General features: G+C 41.2%; 1 protein-coding gene and 1 pseudogene across 1 annotated transcript; both read left to right on the forward strand.

Moving 5' to 3' along the window:
- Nucleotides 1–7,490, forward strand: part of LOC105985697 — a 12,236-nt pseudogene extending 4,746 nt beyond the window's left edge.
- Nucleotides 7,491–12,294: 4,804 nt separating this feature from the next.
- On the forward strand, nucleotides 12,295–13,239 carry LOC105985698 (olfactory receptor 1L4-like). Its single transcript, XM_013016329.1, has one exon. The coding sequence runs from the start codon at nucleotides 12,295–12,297 to the stop codon at nucleotides 13,237–13,239; it is 945 nt and encodes a 314-aa protein (XP_012871783.1).
- The last annotated feature ends 3,554 nt before the right edge of the window (nucleotides 13,240–16,793 follow it).

Below are 16,793 nucleotides of genomic sequence, written 5' to 3' on the forward strand. Positions count from 1 at the left end.
TATATGGTTTAATTTTGTTTTACTTTATATATTCCATCTCATTTAAATTTTATTTTTAAGATAGCATGGGTTCTTAAAACCAAAGTGAACCCTTTTTTACTGACTCTTTGAGGTGGCTCCCTTTTTTTTACATTTTTTTTCTTCTGAGATTATATTTACAATACTTTGACTAACAACAAAACCCAACAATGTACTGCTGTTAAGAATCCCCTCTTGCCAGGCACTGGTGGCTCACACCTGCAATCCTAGCTACTCAAAAGGCTGAGATCTGGGGATTGCAGTTCAAAGCCAGAGGAGCAGGAAAGTCCCTGAGATTCTTATCTCCAATAAACCACCAGAAAAAGCCAGAAGTGGTGCTGTGGCTCAAGTGGTAGAGTGCTTGCCTTGAGCTGAAGAGCTGAGGGATAATGCTCAGACTCAAAGTTCAAGCCCCACGACACACACACACACACACACACACACACACCCAAAGAATCCCCTCAGAATTTTTGACAAATTGATACCATTTCTCTATGGAGTGTCTATTGGGAAGTCCTGATTCCTATATTCCAATGTTTTCTATGCCTAATAGTGCCCTTCATGCTCTGAGATTCAGATGGATCAATGTATTCTATGGTACTCTATTTTAAAGTATGCATATTTTAATATGTTGGCAGCACTTATGTAACATCTTCACTAGAAGACACAGAGATTTAAGAAAAGTGCACCCTTCTGCCCTACCGTCGAAAAATCAATCAATAAAATGTGTTTAAATAATTTATATAATCAATAATGTATAAATGTATATCAATAATGTATATATTCATATAAATAAGGATGCGCATATATCAACACCATGGATATATGGACTTTTATTCATCCATTTAGGAAGAATAATATAATGTCAAAGAAATAGATTTGGAAAAAAAAATCACATTGAATGAAGTAAGCCAGGCTCAGAGAGACAAATGGCATATGTTTTCTTTCATATGTGGGAGTTAGATCTAAAATATAAACATGCCTGAAAACACATAGAGGGCCATATACCAATATAGACCATCAAGCTGACTAAATATAAGGAGGAGTGAGATCCTATAATGTAAGCCCTTTGAACAATTAACAGGGCAACAAAATAGCAGGCAGCTGAAACATGCCTTGAGTGAAGGGTCTAGATGAATGAAAAGAGGAAAGGTCACAAATACAGCCATAATACTCAATGTACATATATGGAAACTAAAATAGGAGACTTGAGAAGATGAGTGGGATAGGATATATGGTGAAATGGAGGGAACTAACGGAAAAGGTGACTCTGAGCAGGATGTACTGTGTACTTAAATTCGCATTCTTAAATTGAAATCCCTTTGTACAACTATTTGAAGATAACCATTAAACACATTGGTTTAAAAAAATCAACACCCCCCCCCCACACACACACAAAGAGTGCACTATTCATGCAGATTTCTCACTTGGAAAAAACATCTCTTACAGCTCAAAACAACAACAAATAGCACAGGCACACCTGAGGTCATTGTAGAAAATGCACTGAATGACCGAGGGAAAATAAAATGAGATTGTTTTCTACAGAGCCATAAATAAAGAAAAATGAACATTAAAAACAGTAATGGTAATACATCACTGTGATGGGGAGACACACGCAGCCTCTGTTAATTACTGAAGAGTTTATTTTATGGCTTTCTTTTCCACAGCTGTAAGTAATCACAGAAATTTTCACCTCTTTGACACTGGATTTTCTTTCTAGATTCTGTAGGAAACCGTCAAAGAAAGAGAAAGGCTGAAATTGATATCCCATCCTTAACAATTAATTTGTTTGCTATTATAATCATGATTAAATAGCGTGTACCGTGTCTACTTGGTGAAAAATGCACACCTCAGCTTGAATATGATCAGTGTCTTCAAATTTAAGCTCTGCAAAGCTTACTAGACATAGCCAATATTTTAAAATTTACAGTCTATGTTTGAAAATGAAAAGAAAAAGTACTCAACACATCAAGCGGTTATTGGAACAGAATAATACAAATGCAAATTACTTGTTTTGCTGAAGTACAAAACCTCTGCCAATCTTTCTCCATATTTACTATATTCTTTATATTATTTTTATTGTAAAAACTATATTTTATATGTAGGTGAGTGGGTGGATGGATAGGTGATAACAGATTACAAAACTAGGCAGGTGATGGAGGCACATCTGTGCTGGAGGAAAGGTGTGGAAGCAGGCTGCCAACATGGGTAACTTTGTAGAGATGGGCTATGAAGGGAAGTGACATGAGGTTCTTCTTCATCTTGATAAATGTGGACATCTCACTTAGGCTAGGAAAAGAAAATAATCAAGTGAAATATTTTTTAAAGTGAAGGAGGGATTTGTTAGGAAGTGGAAAGACTTGGAAAAAAGTATGTTAAGTGAAGTAAGCCAGGTCCAAAGAAACACAGGTCCCATGGTTTCCCTTATTTGCAATAACTAGTACATGTCCAGGACAAGCAGAAAAGGTCAAAAGCTATGTACATATGACCATATAAGATGGTGTTCAGTGAAACCCAAGACAGGGACAGAAGTGGGTTTTTTTTTCTTGCTTGCTATTGTTTTTAATGTACTATGTGATTCTTTTGTTTCTTTTGTGTGTTCTTCCCCCATGGTATAACCCCTGTTTTCACTGTATCTGATTCTGGTGTCCTGCATCTTGGATATACATTTTTATAATTTGGGGAGGGGAAAAGATACAACAAAATGCTTAAATAAGGATACAGGTTGACCCATTGTAACAGTGAGATGTACAAGACACTATGTTGCAAACAAACTCTATAATTTTGGGTGGGGAGATAGGGAGGGAGGAATTGAGGAGGGAAGGATGGAAGGGTTGATAGGGGAAAAACAAAGGAGGAGGTAACAATGCTCGATAGGAAATGTACTCATTACCCTACTCATGTAACTGTAACCCCTCTGTACAGTACTTTTACAATAAAAATATACACAAAAAAGTGAAGGAGGGAAAATACTTTTCTAAGAAAAAGTAGAAGAGAAAAGCAATACTTAATTCTTTTTTATACATTTTTTATTGTAAAAATACTGTACAGAGAGGTTACATTTACATGAGCAAGGTCATGAGTACATTTCCTATCAAGCATTGTTACCTCCTCCTTTGATTTTCCCCTCCCCTCCCTTCCTTCCCACCTCCACAACTACTACATCTCCCTCCCGCTCCCCCCCCACTCCCTGCCTAAATTGTAAAGTTCGTTTTTCAACATAGTGTCTTGTACATCTCATTGTTATAGTGGGTCAAACTGTATCCCTATTTAAGCATTTTGTTTTTTCCTTTCCCCTCCCCAACTTAGAGAAGTATATATACAAGATGCAGGGCACTAACATCAAATACAGTGAAAACAAGGGTTATACTGTGGGGGAGGAACATACAAAGAAACAAAAAAATCACACAGTACATTATAAATGCATTAGGAACTATAGCAAGCAAGGAAAAGCCACTTGTGTTCTGACCTTGGGGTGCATTTCGCTTAACGTCATTTTATCTGGTCATATGTACATGGCTTTTGACCTTTCCTGCTTGTCCCAGACATATACTAGTTATCGCAAATAAGGGAAACCAGTAGCTTATGTTTTTTGGGCCTGGCTTACTTAATATAATTTTTCCAAGTCTTTCCATTTCCTAAAAAACGGGATGATGTCAAAGAATTCATATATATATATATATATATATATATATATATATATATATATATCTCACATTTTCTTGATCCATTCATCTACTGAGGGGCATCTGGGTTGGTTCCATATCTTAGCTAGGGTAAATAATGCTGCAATAAACAGAGTTGTGCTGGTAGTTTTAGTATGGTCTTGTTAGTGATCATTTGGGTAAATGCCCAAAAGTGGGATTGCTGAGTCATAGGGGAGCTCTATGTGGAGTCTTTTGAGGAACCTCCATACTGCTTTCCAAAGTGGTTGAACAAGTTTACACTCCCACCAACAATGCAGTCGGGTTCCCTTCTGTCCACATCCCCTCCAGCATCTGTTGTTACTAGATTTCTTGAGCAATACTTAATTCTAAAATTTAGGCTATGTGTATTTTTTGGTTTATTTACTGTATTTCTTTTTATTACCTTTAAGTAATTGTACAAAGGGGTTTCCACTCAACAAATCAGTTTCTAAGTTCAATGTACCTTAACTGGCATCACCCCTTCCATCATTTCCCCCCACCTTCCCAACCCCACCCATTCTCTCAAGTTCTATGCTTCCATTTTCACATATGAACATGGAATGTAATGACTATATTCACTCAGCCTTCCTCTCTCCATTTGTCTGCCCCCAGCCTCATGTGCTCTGTGTACTTACACATGCATTCTTTCAGCAGGTACCAATGAAGCCACATGGTGTGGACAGGTATTCTAGATAGTATGGATGTCACAATGAACCAAATCCTGTGTTTTGGGATTGTGCATCCACTGAGTCTGCACAATGACCATTTGAAGTCATTATTAGTATTTTCTCTGTCACACCGACAAGGAACTCAAAACTAAAAGCACTTAAATGAAATCTGCCCAAGTCCATCATGGTGGTACATACCTATAATCCCTGCACTTGGTAGATGATGGCACGAAGATTACAAGTTCCAGGTCAGCCTAGACTAGATAGTATGACTATCTCCAAATTTTTTTTCTTTAAATTAAAAGGATTTAACTTTTAAACAACAACAATGATAATAGTAACTACCTCAAGATCCTAGATCTAATAAGTGGTTGAACTAGGACTTAAACTTAGATCTGACTCTTTATACAGATCTTACTTTTCACTGCCAAGATATAAAGCACTTCTGATGGGGGGGGCGGAAATGAAATAATAGAGATAGTCCAGAAGGTGTTTTGTAAGGGAGTGCCCTGGGATTTTGTTAAAATGTAACAGAGGAGTTGAAACTATTTTCACCACTTCCTGCATGAGAAAGAAGCTGAGGTTGGCATGGAATCTTTTCCCTTGATCCAGGAAAGAGGTAAGTGTCATTTCATGCCATGTGTATTTTTAAAACTCGTCAAGATCTTACATAAATTAAGAGCAGAACTTTGCCAGGGTCTCAATAGACTTGGGAAGCTTCTCTCCAATTAGGATCTTGCAGGAGCAGCTTCTTTCCTTCTCTGGCATTTCCCTGAGTCCCTTCTACAGTAACTGTGCCTCCCAGATACTTTCCACAATCCCAACAATCCCAAATCTTCCCATTCTTCTGATCGGTTTAAACTGCACTTCCTCCCAGAAGTTCTCTCTAAACATCCCAAGTCTCGGGTGCAGCCTCTTCTATTCAAACCCCTACAGCACTTACTGTCCAGCAATGTAGTCATTTGTGCCCGTGTCTTCTCCTCTCAAACTTAACGGTAGGGTCAGATCTTCAATTGTACATCCTCAAACACAAAGGGATAATCACATGTCAGCAGTTCACACTTCCAAATTTGCCAATGAGGAAATTGAGACTCATAAAGAAGAAACAACTTGCCTAAGGTCAAGTCCATTGAAGTTGAATATCTCCCTCATCCCAAGACTCCTCTGGAACTCATGGGAGACCATGAGGACTAACATGCCATGGACAATGGATAAATGTTATGTAAATGGATAGTCAAGCTAGAGAAGTTCATTTGTGGGCTAGACTCTCAGCTCCACAAGCATTAGAAGTTATGCCAGCTAGAGGAAGGAAAGACAAGAGAAAGAGGTGGGGAGACTGTTCTCAGGAGATGCTGGTCCATCTAGAATATCAGGACACTCAGAAGACTTTGGAACCGAAAACACAAACCATCATATTCTGGAATTAACTGGACAGCCCTGAGATTGTGGCATCTGCAGTCTGACTAGAGAGTGAGTGGGCAGCAAACCTCAAGTCCAACAAGAATAGCTCCACACAGGATGCGGGGCTCCACTGCACTTACCTGATCCTGCCTGAAGTGAATCAGGAACTCTAACTCCTTCCTTTCTTTCCTTAGCTTCTAAGGTGGGCTTTCTGGGGCCTGGGATGTGCCTGGGGCTTGGAGAAGGGCTTCTGAAGTCCATATTGGGAGATGGGCATCTAGTTCCTGTCACGGTGCTCTCCTTACCGTGAGATCAGGAGGAGGAGCTCCTCCATCTACAAGGTTGCACAGTGAGGTAGCAACTTAGGGATGATGGTCATAGCTACTGGGAGGGAAAGCCAGGGAGGAAGAGCTCAGGGTACCTTGCATGTGGGTCTTTGACCTTCTTCACTTTGGAAAGGAGTCAGAAGAGGGGCACCCTCTTAGCACACAGTATTTTAGTAAACTGGCTACCACATTGAGAAGCATCTGTCTCAATGACACATTCCCAGACACCCTTGTTCTCCCTCTCCCACTCTGTCCCTAGCAGAGCAGGAGAGCAGAAGCCAGGTTGGCTGAGAGTAGAGAAGTCCTCATGGGGCTGAGGGCTGCAGAGGCCACTGTGGCTCCCCATAGAGTTCCTTGTTAATTAGTAGATGACCTCCTCTGCCTGTAGGTCACTCCTCCCACTTTGGGCTGTGATAGAAAACCTTCTCCGGGGTATTGCCAACCTAACTCTTGCTCTGCTGCAAGCAGACCATCCTCTGAGTATGTGCTGCAGATAGCAGAGACCTTCACATTCACAGGTGAGTTGTCAGATAGGCAGCTTGCCGGCAGGGAGAATAATCAGTAGCAGGAAGGCAAAGAAGGTAAATCAAGTGTTCAAGGGAAGGGGCTAAAGCAGTACCTGCCAATGTGTGCAGAGTGCATGGATTGAACTACAGGTAGGACTGCGAGCCTGTAGTTGGAATCTTGTCTGGTCCCCAGATTGCTGAATGGTTCCAGCCTGTTTTCCAGGCCTTGCTTCCACTACTTATGATATGGGGAAGACGGCATTGAAGACTCATTGTCAGTTGTCCGATATCAAGATAAGAAGGCAAACTCCTCTACTATGATTCTGAAAGCCTTGGATTCATGTTTAAGTACCTGTCTGGTATGGAGCAGGTGCAATGTTAAAGATTATTGAATGAATTGCAGGAAGAAAATGAGTGAGAAATTGGTAGAGGAATATAGAAGAAGGGAAATCATTCGAATAAAAAGGTCTCATCTTAGGTTAAAAGTATGTTGAGCAGAAAGCTATTTGGGACATCACCTAGAGAAGTATCTAGATTATCCAGAAAGATATTGGTTCAAGGAACTGGACAGAACCCCCACGAATGACGATAATGAGGCATGTGGTTGTTTCTATTCTTTAATCACTGTCCACTGCTACTCTATTAAGGCAGGCCTACCTGTGGCAAGAGGTGAGAGAGAGGGGTGGGTGGAGGGATTCTGTCTCTGTCTTCATGCTAACATATGAATATTTTTCTCTAAGGACATACATTGCGGACCTTTCTATATCTGTGCATTAGTGACTCTGATAGCCTACGTGTGCCTGCAAGAGTGTGTTCTGACCATAGTGAGTGTATTACTTGTTTGTCTGGATGTATCAGGATGTCTGTATCCTTTCACAGGTGTGAATCTTCATGCATTTCTGTGTCTTGATGCCACTGAATGTTTACTAGATGACTTGCCACCGAGGGTTGAGGGCAGCAAGCTTCCTGGGAGGAAAGGGCTACTGTTTTTAGATCTTATACATCCATGCTTCCCTTTGCTACTTTAAACCAATACTCTCTAACCATTTCAAACCAACACCAGCCATACCTGGGCCTCAGGAAGGGCTCTGCATCAGCAGCAGCATTCAGCAGCAAAGAACCCAGTCCTGTGTGCCAAGCATTTCAGGAAGAGCTGACAAACCCCATTATTGAAAGTAGTTAGCTGTTAGGAGCTGTGAACATTTATTAAGTGATTGTGAGGATAGTATAAACATCCAACTTCCTTTCTAGAGATTAGGGTCTTACTAGGTTTCCCAGGCTGGTCTCAAATTATTGGGCCCAAGTGATGCTCTGGCCTCAGGCCTCCTAAGTAGCTGTGGATAGAAGTATGCACCACTATGCCACACTCTTAATTATCCCAAAAGTGGGGGGAGAGAGAGAGAAAAGGAGGGAGGAAGGAAGATTTTTTTGTTGGTGGTGGTCATGGGGCTTGAACTCTGGGCCTGGGCGTTGTCCTTCGGCTCTTCAGCTCAAAGCTAGTGCTCTACCACTTGAGCCACAGCCCCATTTCTGGCTTTTTCTGTTTATGTGGTGCCGAGGAATCGAACCCAGGGCCTCATTCATGTGAGGCAAGCACTCTACCACTGAGCCACCTTCCCAGCTTGGGAAGGAGATATTTAAAGTTTAGTAACTTCTCTTAAGGTTTCCCTTGTAAGTTCATTTGCATGTGCTTCTGTAAAATGCTCTACCACTCTTGTCTGTTCAGTAAATGATTAAAAAGCTGCTTCAGCCTCTGTACAGGATTTTTGCAATAAAAAAAGCATACAAAAAAAGCTGCTGCTGCTCAAATGTCACATCCTCTGAAGAGCCAGGAGAGTCCTGTGCAAAGCCAAAGGTGAAAAACATCTGCCACATCAAAAATTCTGTGGTATAAAAAAAAATTCTGTGATGTTCAAAGCGCATCACAGCATAAAAACTCATTTTAATATCAGCAAATGAAGACTGGGTTTAAATAAGCTTACAAGAGATAGAAAGGAAGGCAGTTGAGTGGCTACAGAAATCCAGAAAAAGATGGGGCTTCTGGGAGGAAGTAGAGCCAGGGTTTGGTACTGTATCTGGTTAGGAAAAGCATTTGAGGTGATAAACTGTGTGCAGGAAAGGCTTGTGAGAAAGCTGTAAGAGTCAGTGAAGAGACTAGCCAGACTGGGCTAGGGGTAACACAGCCTTGGAAGGTATGAAAGAAGAATACTGGGAGCCATGTTGGACAGCATCCAAATGGGCAATGTGGGACTCGGGAATTCTCAGTGTTCACAGCTCTTCTTCCCCACCCCCCACCCCACTCTCTCTCTCCTCCTCTCTTCTCTCCTTTCTCGTTCTCTCTCTCCTTCTCTCTCTACCTCTCTATCATTGTCCTGTCAGCCCACAGGAACACACCAAAGTCTCCGGGCTGCAACAGAGAGCAATACATCTGCCCTCAAGATTGGGGATCTCTGGCCAGAAGGGAGAACAGCCCACATACTCTGTAGACAGGGTTAAGGTCTGGCATGCTGCCCTGCAGGTGAGAGAACCCAGCCCCTGCTATCTCCTTGCCTTGTGTCCTGTCTTTCTCTCTACTCCATCTCCATCTCTACACAGTATTACAGTGGAACAGACACATGTTAGCTAAAGTCCCAACACAAGACATCTTCCTGTGCCTTCACCTTCTCTCTTCGTTACCTATACTGACCTTTTCACTTCCAAGTATCTATATATATGGTAATGTTCAACTCATTTTCCCACACCCAATTTGTATCCCATCTTCTCCTAGATCAGCCAGGCAAAAAGAATCACCCCTACTTCATTCACAAAGTTAATGTGGAGCTTACTAGCCTACTGATAACTGGAAGTCAAGGACAATGTCTGAGTTAACACTGTGTCCCCAAGTGCCCCAATACAACACCTAACCTGGACCAGTCATTCAATAAACAAGCATGGGTTATATGGCTGAGCCGTTCTACTATCCCAAGTAACCCCATGTAGCCCAACCTTAGCAAGACCACGTTGTCCAATTTCTTTTAAGAAAGCATGAATAAAATAAAGGGTGACAGAATGAAAGAAATATGTAAGTTAAGTCATATAAGAAAGGGTCTTGCAGGACACCAGTGGCTCAGGCCTGTAAGCCTAGCTACTCAGGAAACTGAGATCTGAGGATCGTGATTTGGAGCCAGCCTGGGCAGAAAAGTCCCCATGAAACTCTTATCTCCAATTAACCATTCAAAAAACTGGAAGTGGAGCTGTGGATCAAAGTGGTAGAGCACTAGCCTTGTGCAAAAAGAGCTCAAGGACAGTGCCCAGACCCTGAGTTCAAGCTCCACAACTGACAAAAAAAAAGAAACTAAGTATCTTGGCCAAGCACTAGCAGCTCACATCTCTAATCCTAGCTACTCTGAGGATCTGAGATGAGCTCTGAGGATCCAATTAACCATCAAAAAAGCCAGGAGTGGAGCTGTGGCTCAAGTGGTAGAAAGCATAAAAGCTCCCTGAGTTCAATCCCCAGGACTAACATATACTAAAAAAGAAGGTTCTAAAGCAGAAGAGTTGTTTGGGTTGGAGAAAAACAATACTTAGTAGACCTTGAAGAGATGCATCTAATCACTAAGTCAAAGGCTTCAGAAAAAGCAGACTTGCCAAATGTTAACTTTGTTTCCCCAAACTGAAGCTATTTGGAGAACTTATAAGACAGAAAGTTTCAGCTGCAATTAAGAAAAACCAACTATAGCCCTTCAGTTCTGGACTGGTTTATCTCAAGAAGCCATGAGGGAGCAGAAAAAAAAGCCATCAGACTTTGAGAGAAAAGGTAGTAAAAACCTATTGGCATCTATTCTGTACCAAATCCTTTTGCATACATTACCTCACTTAACCTTGACTGGACCTCTCTGCTTAAGAGAGGAATCAACAATTTTTACAAATAAAGAGAGAGATATTAAGTGAAAATGGCTCCATATTTATAGTCATTCAGGATAAGAACCAAGGTGCTCTAACTTCAAAAACATGCCCTTTCCCCAGCATCGTGTACCTGCCTAAAGGAAAAGTTGGGAAATGAATGTCACGGACTCTACAAAGGAGAATTTGAACCGTCAAAAAGGACGGATTGGAGGGCTGCCAATACCTTGGCTCTATTTGCATGAGTCTAGCAGGTTAGTTCACAGGTAAAGTTCTGTTACCTGGGAAAGTTCACAGGCAACCCTGATAAAGAGATGTGGAAGCATTCAGATTTACTCTGGGATTGTCCTGGAAGTTCACAGGTGTGTTCACTGAACCTTGCCCAGCATTCCCTCTCCTTTACATCTTTTATCAACCATTGCTCTTCAAATAGCCTCATTCCACAAATCTTAGTGGACACATTCTGTGGTCAGACCACTGGACATGGCAGTGCAAGGCAGCTCACTATTGTCCATTCATTCGCTGGGCTTTCATCAAAGGCTGACTCTCCCTCTTGGCAAACAGTGGGCAGATTATTTTAACAATAAAAACATTTTTAGAGACTTTGGAGAAGTGGGAGAAAGGGATATGGTATTTTAAGGAAGAGATTGAAGTGAAGACAAAAATGAATGTATTATTTCTGAGATCATGAAAATCACTTTGTTAATCAGGAAATTCAGAAGTGTTCTTTCCGGCTGTTTTGGGTACTGAGGTCAGATCACACATAAGCCTTTTCCCATGTTTTATGCAGATGCTTCAGCCTCTTGACTCCACCCTTCTTGTACCAAGAACCCCACACAATCGCTCCTCACTGTCTAGAAAGCTCTTTCTGCCTATGGAAGAGTATGTCTATCTGAGGAAATCCTATTCATTCTCAAGACCTGGTTCAGGTCCCATTTCTCTATTCCTCCAGGAAGAATAATTCATTACCACTTGGTTTATAAAATTAGAAAGTACTAATAGCTCTGCAAGATATTTCACACCAAACTGAGGGCAAAAAGCCAAGACTGGTTTATTTACTTGTCTTTCGCAGTGTCTAGTACAAGAGCAGCAACTCATGTCCCATGGTTCAATCCAGCCCACCACTTACTTTGTTACAAAACTTTATTAAAACATAGCCATGCCCATTCATTTACATGTTGTGGATGGCTGTTTTTGCCCTACAATGGCAGAACCATGTAGATGCAAGAGAGACTATATAACCCCAAAACTAATATTTAAAACATGTCTGGTTACAGAACACATTTGTCAGTTTCTGATGTAGCATTCAATGTGCGGGGAAAATGAATAGCTAATGCAGTAAGGTTTTCTGAAGATATTTTAGACTACAATTTGGATGGTCTGGTTGCTACCTCTGCCCCAGTTTGATTAAACAACTAAAGATGATGATAGTATACTGAATATTTTGATCATTATTACCCTTCCATCTATTTTATCCTCATGACTGACTTCACTGAGAGATACTAGTATTTTCTTCATTAAAGAAGTAGAAGATCAGGGAGATCACATTACCTTAGCGGCAATAGTTTGATAGACCCTAACTTGGGATTTACCCTCTACCTATTTTCTGAAATTCAGTTTCTTTATAAAATTGAGAGCATTGGATGAGCAATGTGATTTTCACTGCATTTCAGCAAGCAGACATTTATATTATCTCTGTGGACATACAACAATGTATACGTGGAACTTCATTGTACAGGAAGTTTACCTGGAGCTCCCAAAACTTGGACTGTCCCGTCTCTTCCCCTCAGGGTCCACCTGGCATCCTATGGCTCTGGTCAACTTCACATCCCACCCGGAGTTCCTCCTCCTGGGCTTGATGGATGGTCCAGACTCTCACCCACTGTTGTTCCTGCTCTTCCTCAGTGTCTACCTGCTCAATGCCCTGGGCAACCTGAGCATGGTGGTGCTGGTGAGGTCTGATGGTGCTTTGAGTGCCCCCATGTATTACTTCTTGGGTCACTTGAGCCTTGTGGATGTCTGCTTTACTACAGTCACCGTCCCCCGACTGCTGGCCATCCTGCTCCACCCCGGCCAGGCGGTGTCCTTCCAGGCATGCTTTGCCCAGATGTACTTCTTTGTGGCTCTGGGTATCACCGAGAGCTACCTCTTGGCAGCCATGTCTTATGACCGTGCGGTGGCTGTCTGCCGGCCACTGCACTACGGTGCAGTGATGACACCCTGGCGCTGCGCAGTGCTGGTGGTGGTGTCCTGGGCCGTGGCCCACCTTCACTCTCTCCTCCACACACTGCTCATCTCTGCGCTCTCCTACCCCAGCTGCGCCCCGGTGCACCACTTCTTCTGTGACATGACAGTGATGCTGAGCTTGGCGACCTCGGACACGTCCACTGCAGAGACTGCCATCTTCTCCGAAGGCCTGGCTGTGGTGCTGACCCCATTGCTCCTGGTGTCCCTCTCCTATGCGCGCATCCTCGTGGCGGTGCTGGGTGTGAGGTCGGCGGGGGGCCGGCGCCGGGCCTTCTCCACTTGTGGAGCCCATCTGGTGGTGGTGTCACTTTTCTTTGGCTCTGTCCTCTCGGTCTATTTCCGGCCATCTTCTGCCTATTCCGCACGCTACGACCGTTTGGCCAGCGTGGTCTATGCGGTGGTCACACCGACCTTGAACCCTTTCATCTATAGCCTTAGAAACAAAGAGGTGAAAGGCGCCCTAAAAAGGGGGTTCAGGTGCAGTGCTGCCCCCCAAGCGGTATAAAGGCTGATCTGTGTTAACCGACATTTCATCATCAATAGTAACCAAACCTACCTCTCCCTGCCTCTTCTCTCTCCCTTCCCTTTCCTTCCCCTGCTTCTTCCCGCTCCCTAGCCCATCACAGAGCACTACTGCTGTACTCCTGAATGCTTGAAATAATGCTTTTAAATTTGGGGAGAATAAAAAGGGGGAAAGAATGAAGATAAGGAAGGAGTCTTTGTGGAGAGGGAAAGAAGAGTGTACCACCTGCCAGCAGGAGGTAGAGAGGAAGCCTGAGCAGCAGTAGAGTTGAAAGAGGATTTGAAGGTGACTTTGCTAGATGCACTTTACTTCACTAAAGATTTGGGTATTTTTACAGTGGCTTAAACTTTTTCTTTTTGTTCTATATCTACCATTTATCATTGTAGGAATTCAAAAGGGGAGAAAGATCAAATTCTTCATCCAGGCTGGAAATATGGCTTAGGGTAGAGTCCTTGCCTAGAATGCATGAAGCCCTGGGTTCAATTCCTCAGTGCCACGTAAACAGAAAAAAACGGAGGTGGTATTGTGGCTCAAGTGGTAGAATGCTAGCCTTGAGCAAAAGCTCAAGGACAGTGTCCAGGCCCAGAGTTCAAAGCCCAAGACTGGCAAAAACAAAAAATAAAATTCTTCATCCACCCAAATCAACTTCCACTTCTATCCAGAGTCAATTATTAAATCTCTTTCTTCCTATCTTTCCCCTACCCCATTGTGAAACATAAATATTATAATTTTATATGTGGAAATCTCCAATTTCCTTTTTTTTGTCAGTCATGGGGCTTGAACTCTGGGCCTGGACGCTGTCCCTCAGCTCTTCAGCTCAAGGCAAGCACTCTATCACTTGAGCCACAGCACCAGTGCCAGTTTTCTGGTGGTTTATTGGAGATAAGAGTCTCACGGCTTTTCCAGCCTGGGCTGGCTTTGAACCGTGATCCTTAGATCTCAGCCTCCTGAATAGTTAAGATTACAGGTGTGAGCCACTGGCACCCAGCTTCCAATTTCCTTTTTACATGAAAGAAGACATCTAAGAGATTTAGTCATAGCACTACGAATAAAACACCCTCATTCTTAACTTCCTAGTATAGAATCTTAGACTAGTATTTATGGATTAATGAACTCCTGCCTATAAATGTTAATAAATATTTTAAACATTTTATGATCACTCTCTATAAAAGGATGTAAAGGATATTTTTGTCATAAAAATAATAAAAGCTAACACTTAGTATAGCAAGCACAGTCCTAAGTGCTCCATGCATATGTCTCAGTCAAATGGAAGATTGATTTAACAAGGAAGACACTAATATTCTCAATGTTCCAGGGAGAAAAAAAAATGGAATAGATATCCAAAGCCCTAAGTCTAATAATGATATGTAATCTATTCAATCTTTTTTTGTTTTATTGAACAACTTTTAATAGTATGTGAGTTCCTAACCAAATTATGTCTGTATTTTCCCTTTGATCTTTATCATTAGTCACTTCCTTTTTATTAGCATGCATAGGCCTATGTTAATAGGGTTAACTATAATATTTCAATGCATATATTATACATGCACTGATACTGATCAAATTTGATCTCACTTTAATTCTTTTTTTTTTTTTTAATACGGTTGTGGGGCTTGAACTCTGGGCCTGGGCACTGTCCCTCAGCTCTTCAGCTCAAGGCGAGCACTCTACCTCTTGAGCCAACGGGCCACTTCCGGTTTTCTGGTGGTTAATTGAAGAGAAGAGTCTCACAGACTTTCCTGCCCAGTTTGGCTTTGAACCTCGATCCTCAGATCCTGAGTAGCTAGGATTACAGGCGTGAGCCACCAGTGCCCGGCCTCACTTTAATTCTTAAATTGCCTCTTTTGCTGTTCATTTGATTCCATTTTACCCATGTAACTCTTTACTTATGCTTTTTATTCACTTTTGTTTCAAATACATTTGTTCCATTTACTTTAGTTGCTATTAATATTGTGGGTGTTTGTTTTTTTTTTAACTCCATTGATGTTTTCTACTTTCATAGTGGTTAATCCTTTCTTTTTTTCTCTTCTTCCATTTTTCTTTTTTTGCATGTGGCAATACTAGAGTGGAACTCAGGGCTTTAGGGTCTCATTTGGGTTTTTTTTACTCCACTTCCAACAATTAGCTGGTTAATTGGAAATAAGTCTCACAGATTTGTCTGCCCAGGCTGGCTTTCAGATCTCAGCCTCTTGAATAGTTAGCATTACAGATGTGTGCCACCAGAATCCAGCTCATTCCCCAACTTTTAACTGTCAGGACTATGTGAAAACTTTACATTCTACTTTATTATTTATTCATTTGGTTGGATGCTTTCAAATAAGTCCCTCTTTAGTAGTCAATAATTTTTAATGAGAAATAAAATGAACATTAGCATTGTTAGTAAGACTTCTTCTTAAAAGTGGTTTTAGAATATCATTTAGGAAACATAAAAATACATTCAAAAATGAACTTTACAATTTTGGTGGGAGGGTGGGGAGGACTGGGTAGGGGGGCAGGAGTGGGGGGAATGGGAAGGGATGGGAAGGGGAAACAAAGGAGGAGGCTACAATGCTTGATAAGAAATGTATTCATTATCTTGCCCATGTAATTGTAACCCCTCAAACAGTATTTTCACAATTTAAAAAAAAGCTGATAAAAAATACATTCAAGTCAAATCAATAACTTTACTTTCCATCCAGAGTAAGTATACAAAGCACTAAACTAGGCATTGTAGAGATTAGGAGGTACCTTATTCATGACAATTATAACATACTTGGTAAGAAATGAAATTATTAAATTGTTTCAGTATATATTCCAGGGGAACAAAAACACATATCTAGGAATTGCAAATAAGTTTCAGTCCTGTCACTATTAATATTGTATTATGCTATACTTAGGGCCACTATTTTACTTTCTGTAAATTGAGCAATGTATAGCAGAATTCTATGGACAATTCTAGATTAGACAATTTTAATTCAACAAAGGAGTTCATATGCAAATATAAATCTTATAAAAAAATAAATAATTCATTATGAATTAACAAATAATTTGGTATGTTTAGTTGAGAAGAAGAGATAATTTTAGAATAGGATTATTAGGCAAAAGAATAGTCAAGGCATGACAAGAAAACTAGGAACTGAATGGGTTGAAAGAGGAAAATGGTCCTGGAAAGCAAAAACAAAATTCAAGAGCATGTGCATAATAAATTGAAAGACAGTGAATAGATATATTTTTAGAAGCAACACCCTGAAGCAGCTGAGGAATTTGAATTTGGGGACAGAATTACAAAGTACTTTACAGCCTCTGAATGCCATAAACATGAAGGCTAGCATTGTATTATTCAACTTTTAATAATAATCAAGGAGTACTCATGATATATCAGGCTTTGAGTTACATCTCACCTAAATTGTGGTGACAAACTCAAGAGGCATGATAGATTCTTCCCTTGAACTGGTGCTGCAATAGTGGCACAAAGCTTAAGGGTTACTCTACTATTCAAAATACTGCTCAGCTTCAATATTATGCCCCTGGTTGTAAAACATTAATTTTTAGAGTCA

The sequence above is a fragment of the Dipodomys ordii genome, unplaced genomic scaffold (genome assembly GCF_000151885.1).
Source record: "Dipodomys ordii isolate 6190 unplaced genomic scaffold, Dord_2.0 Scaffold31, whole genome shotgun sequence".
Lineage (NCBI taxonomy): Eukaryota > Metazoa > Chordata > Mammalia > Rodentia > Heteromyidae > Dipodomys > Dipodomys ordii.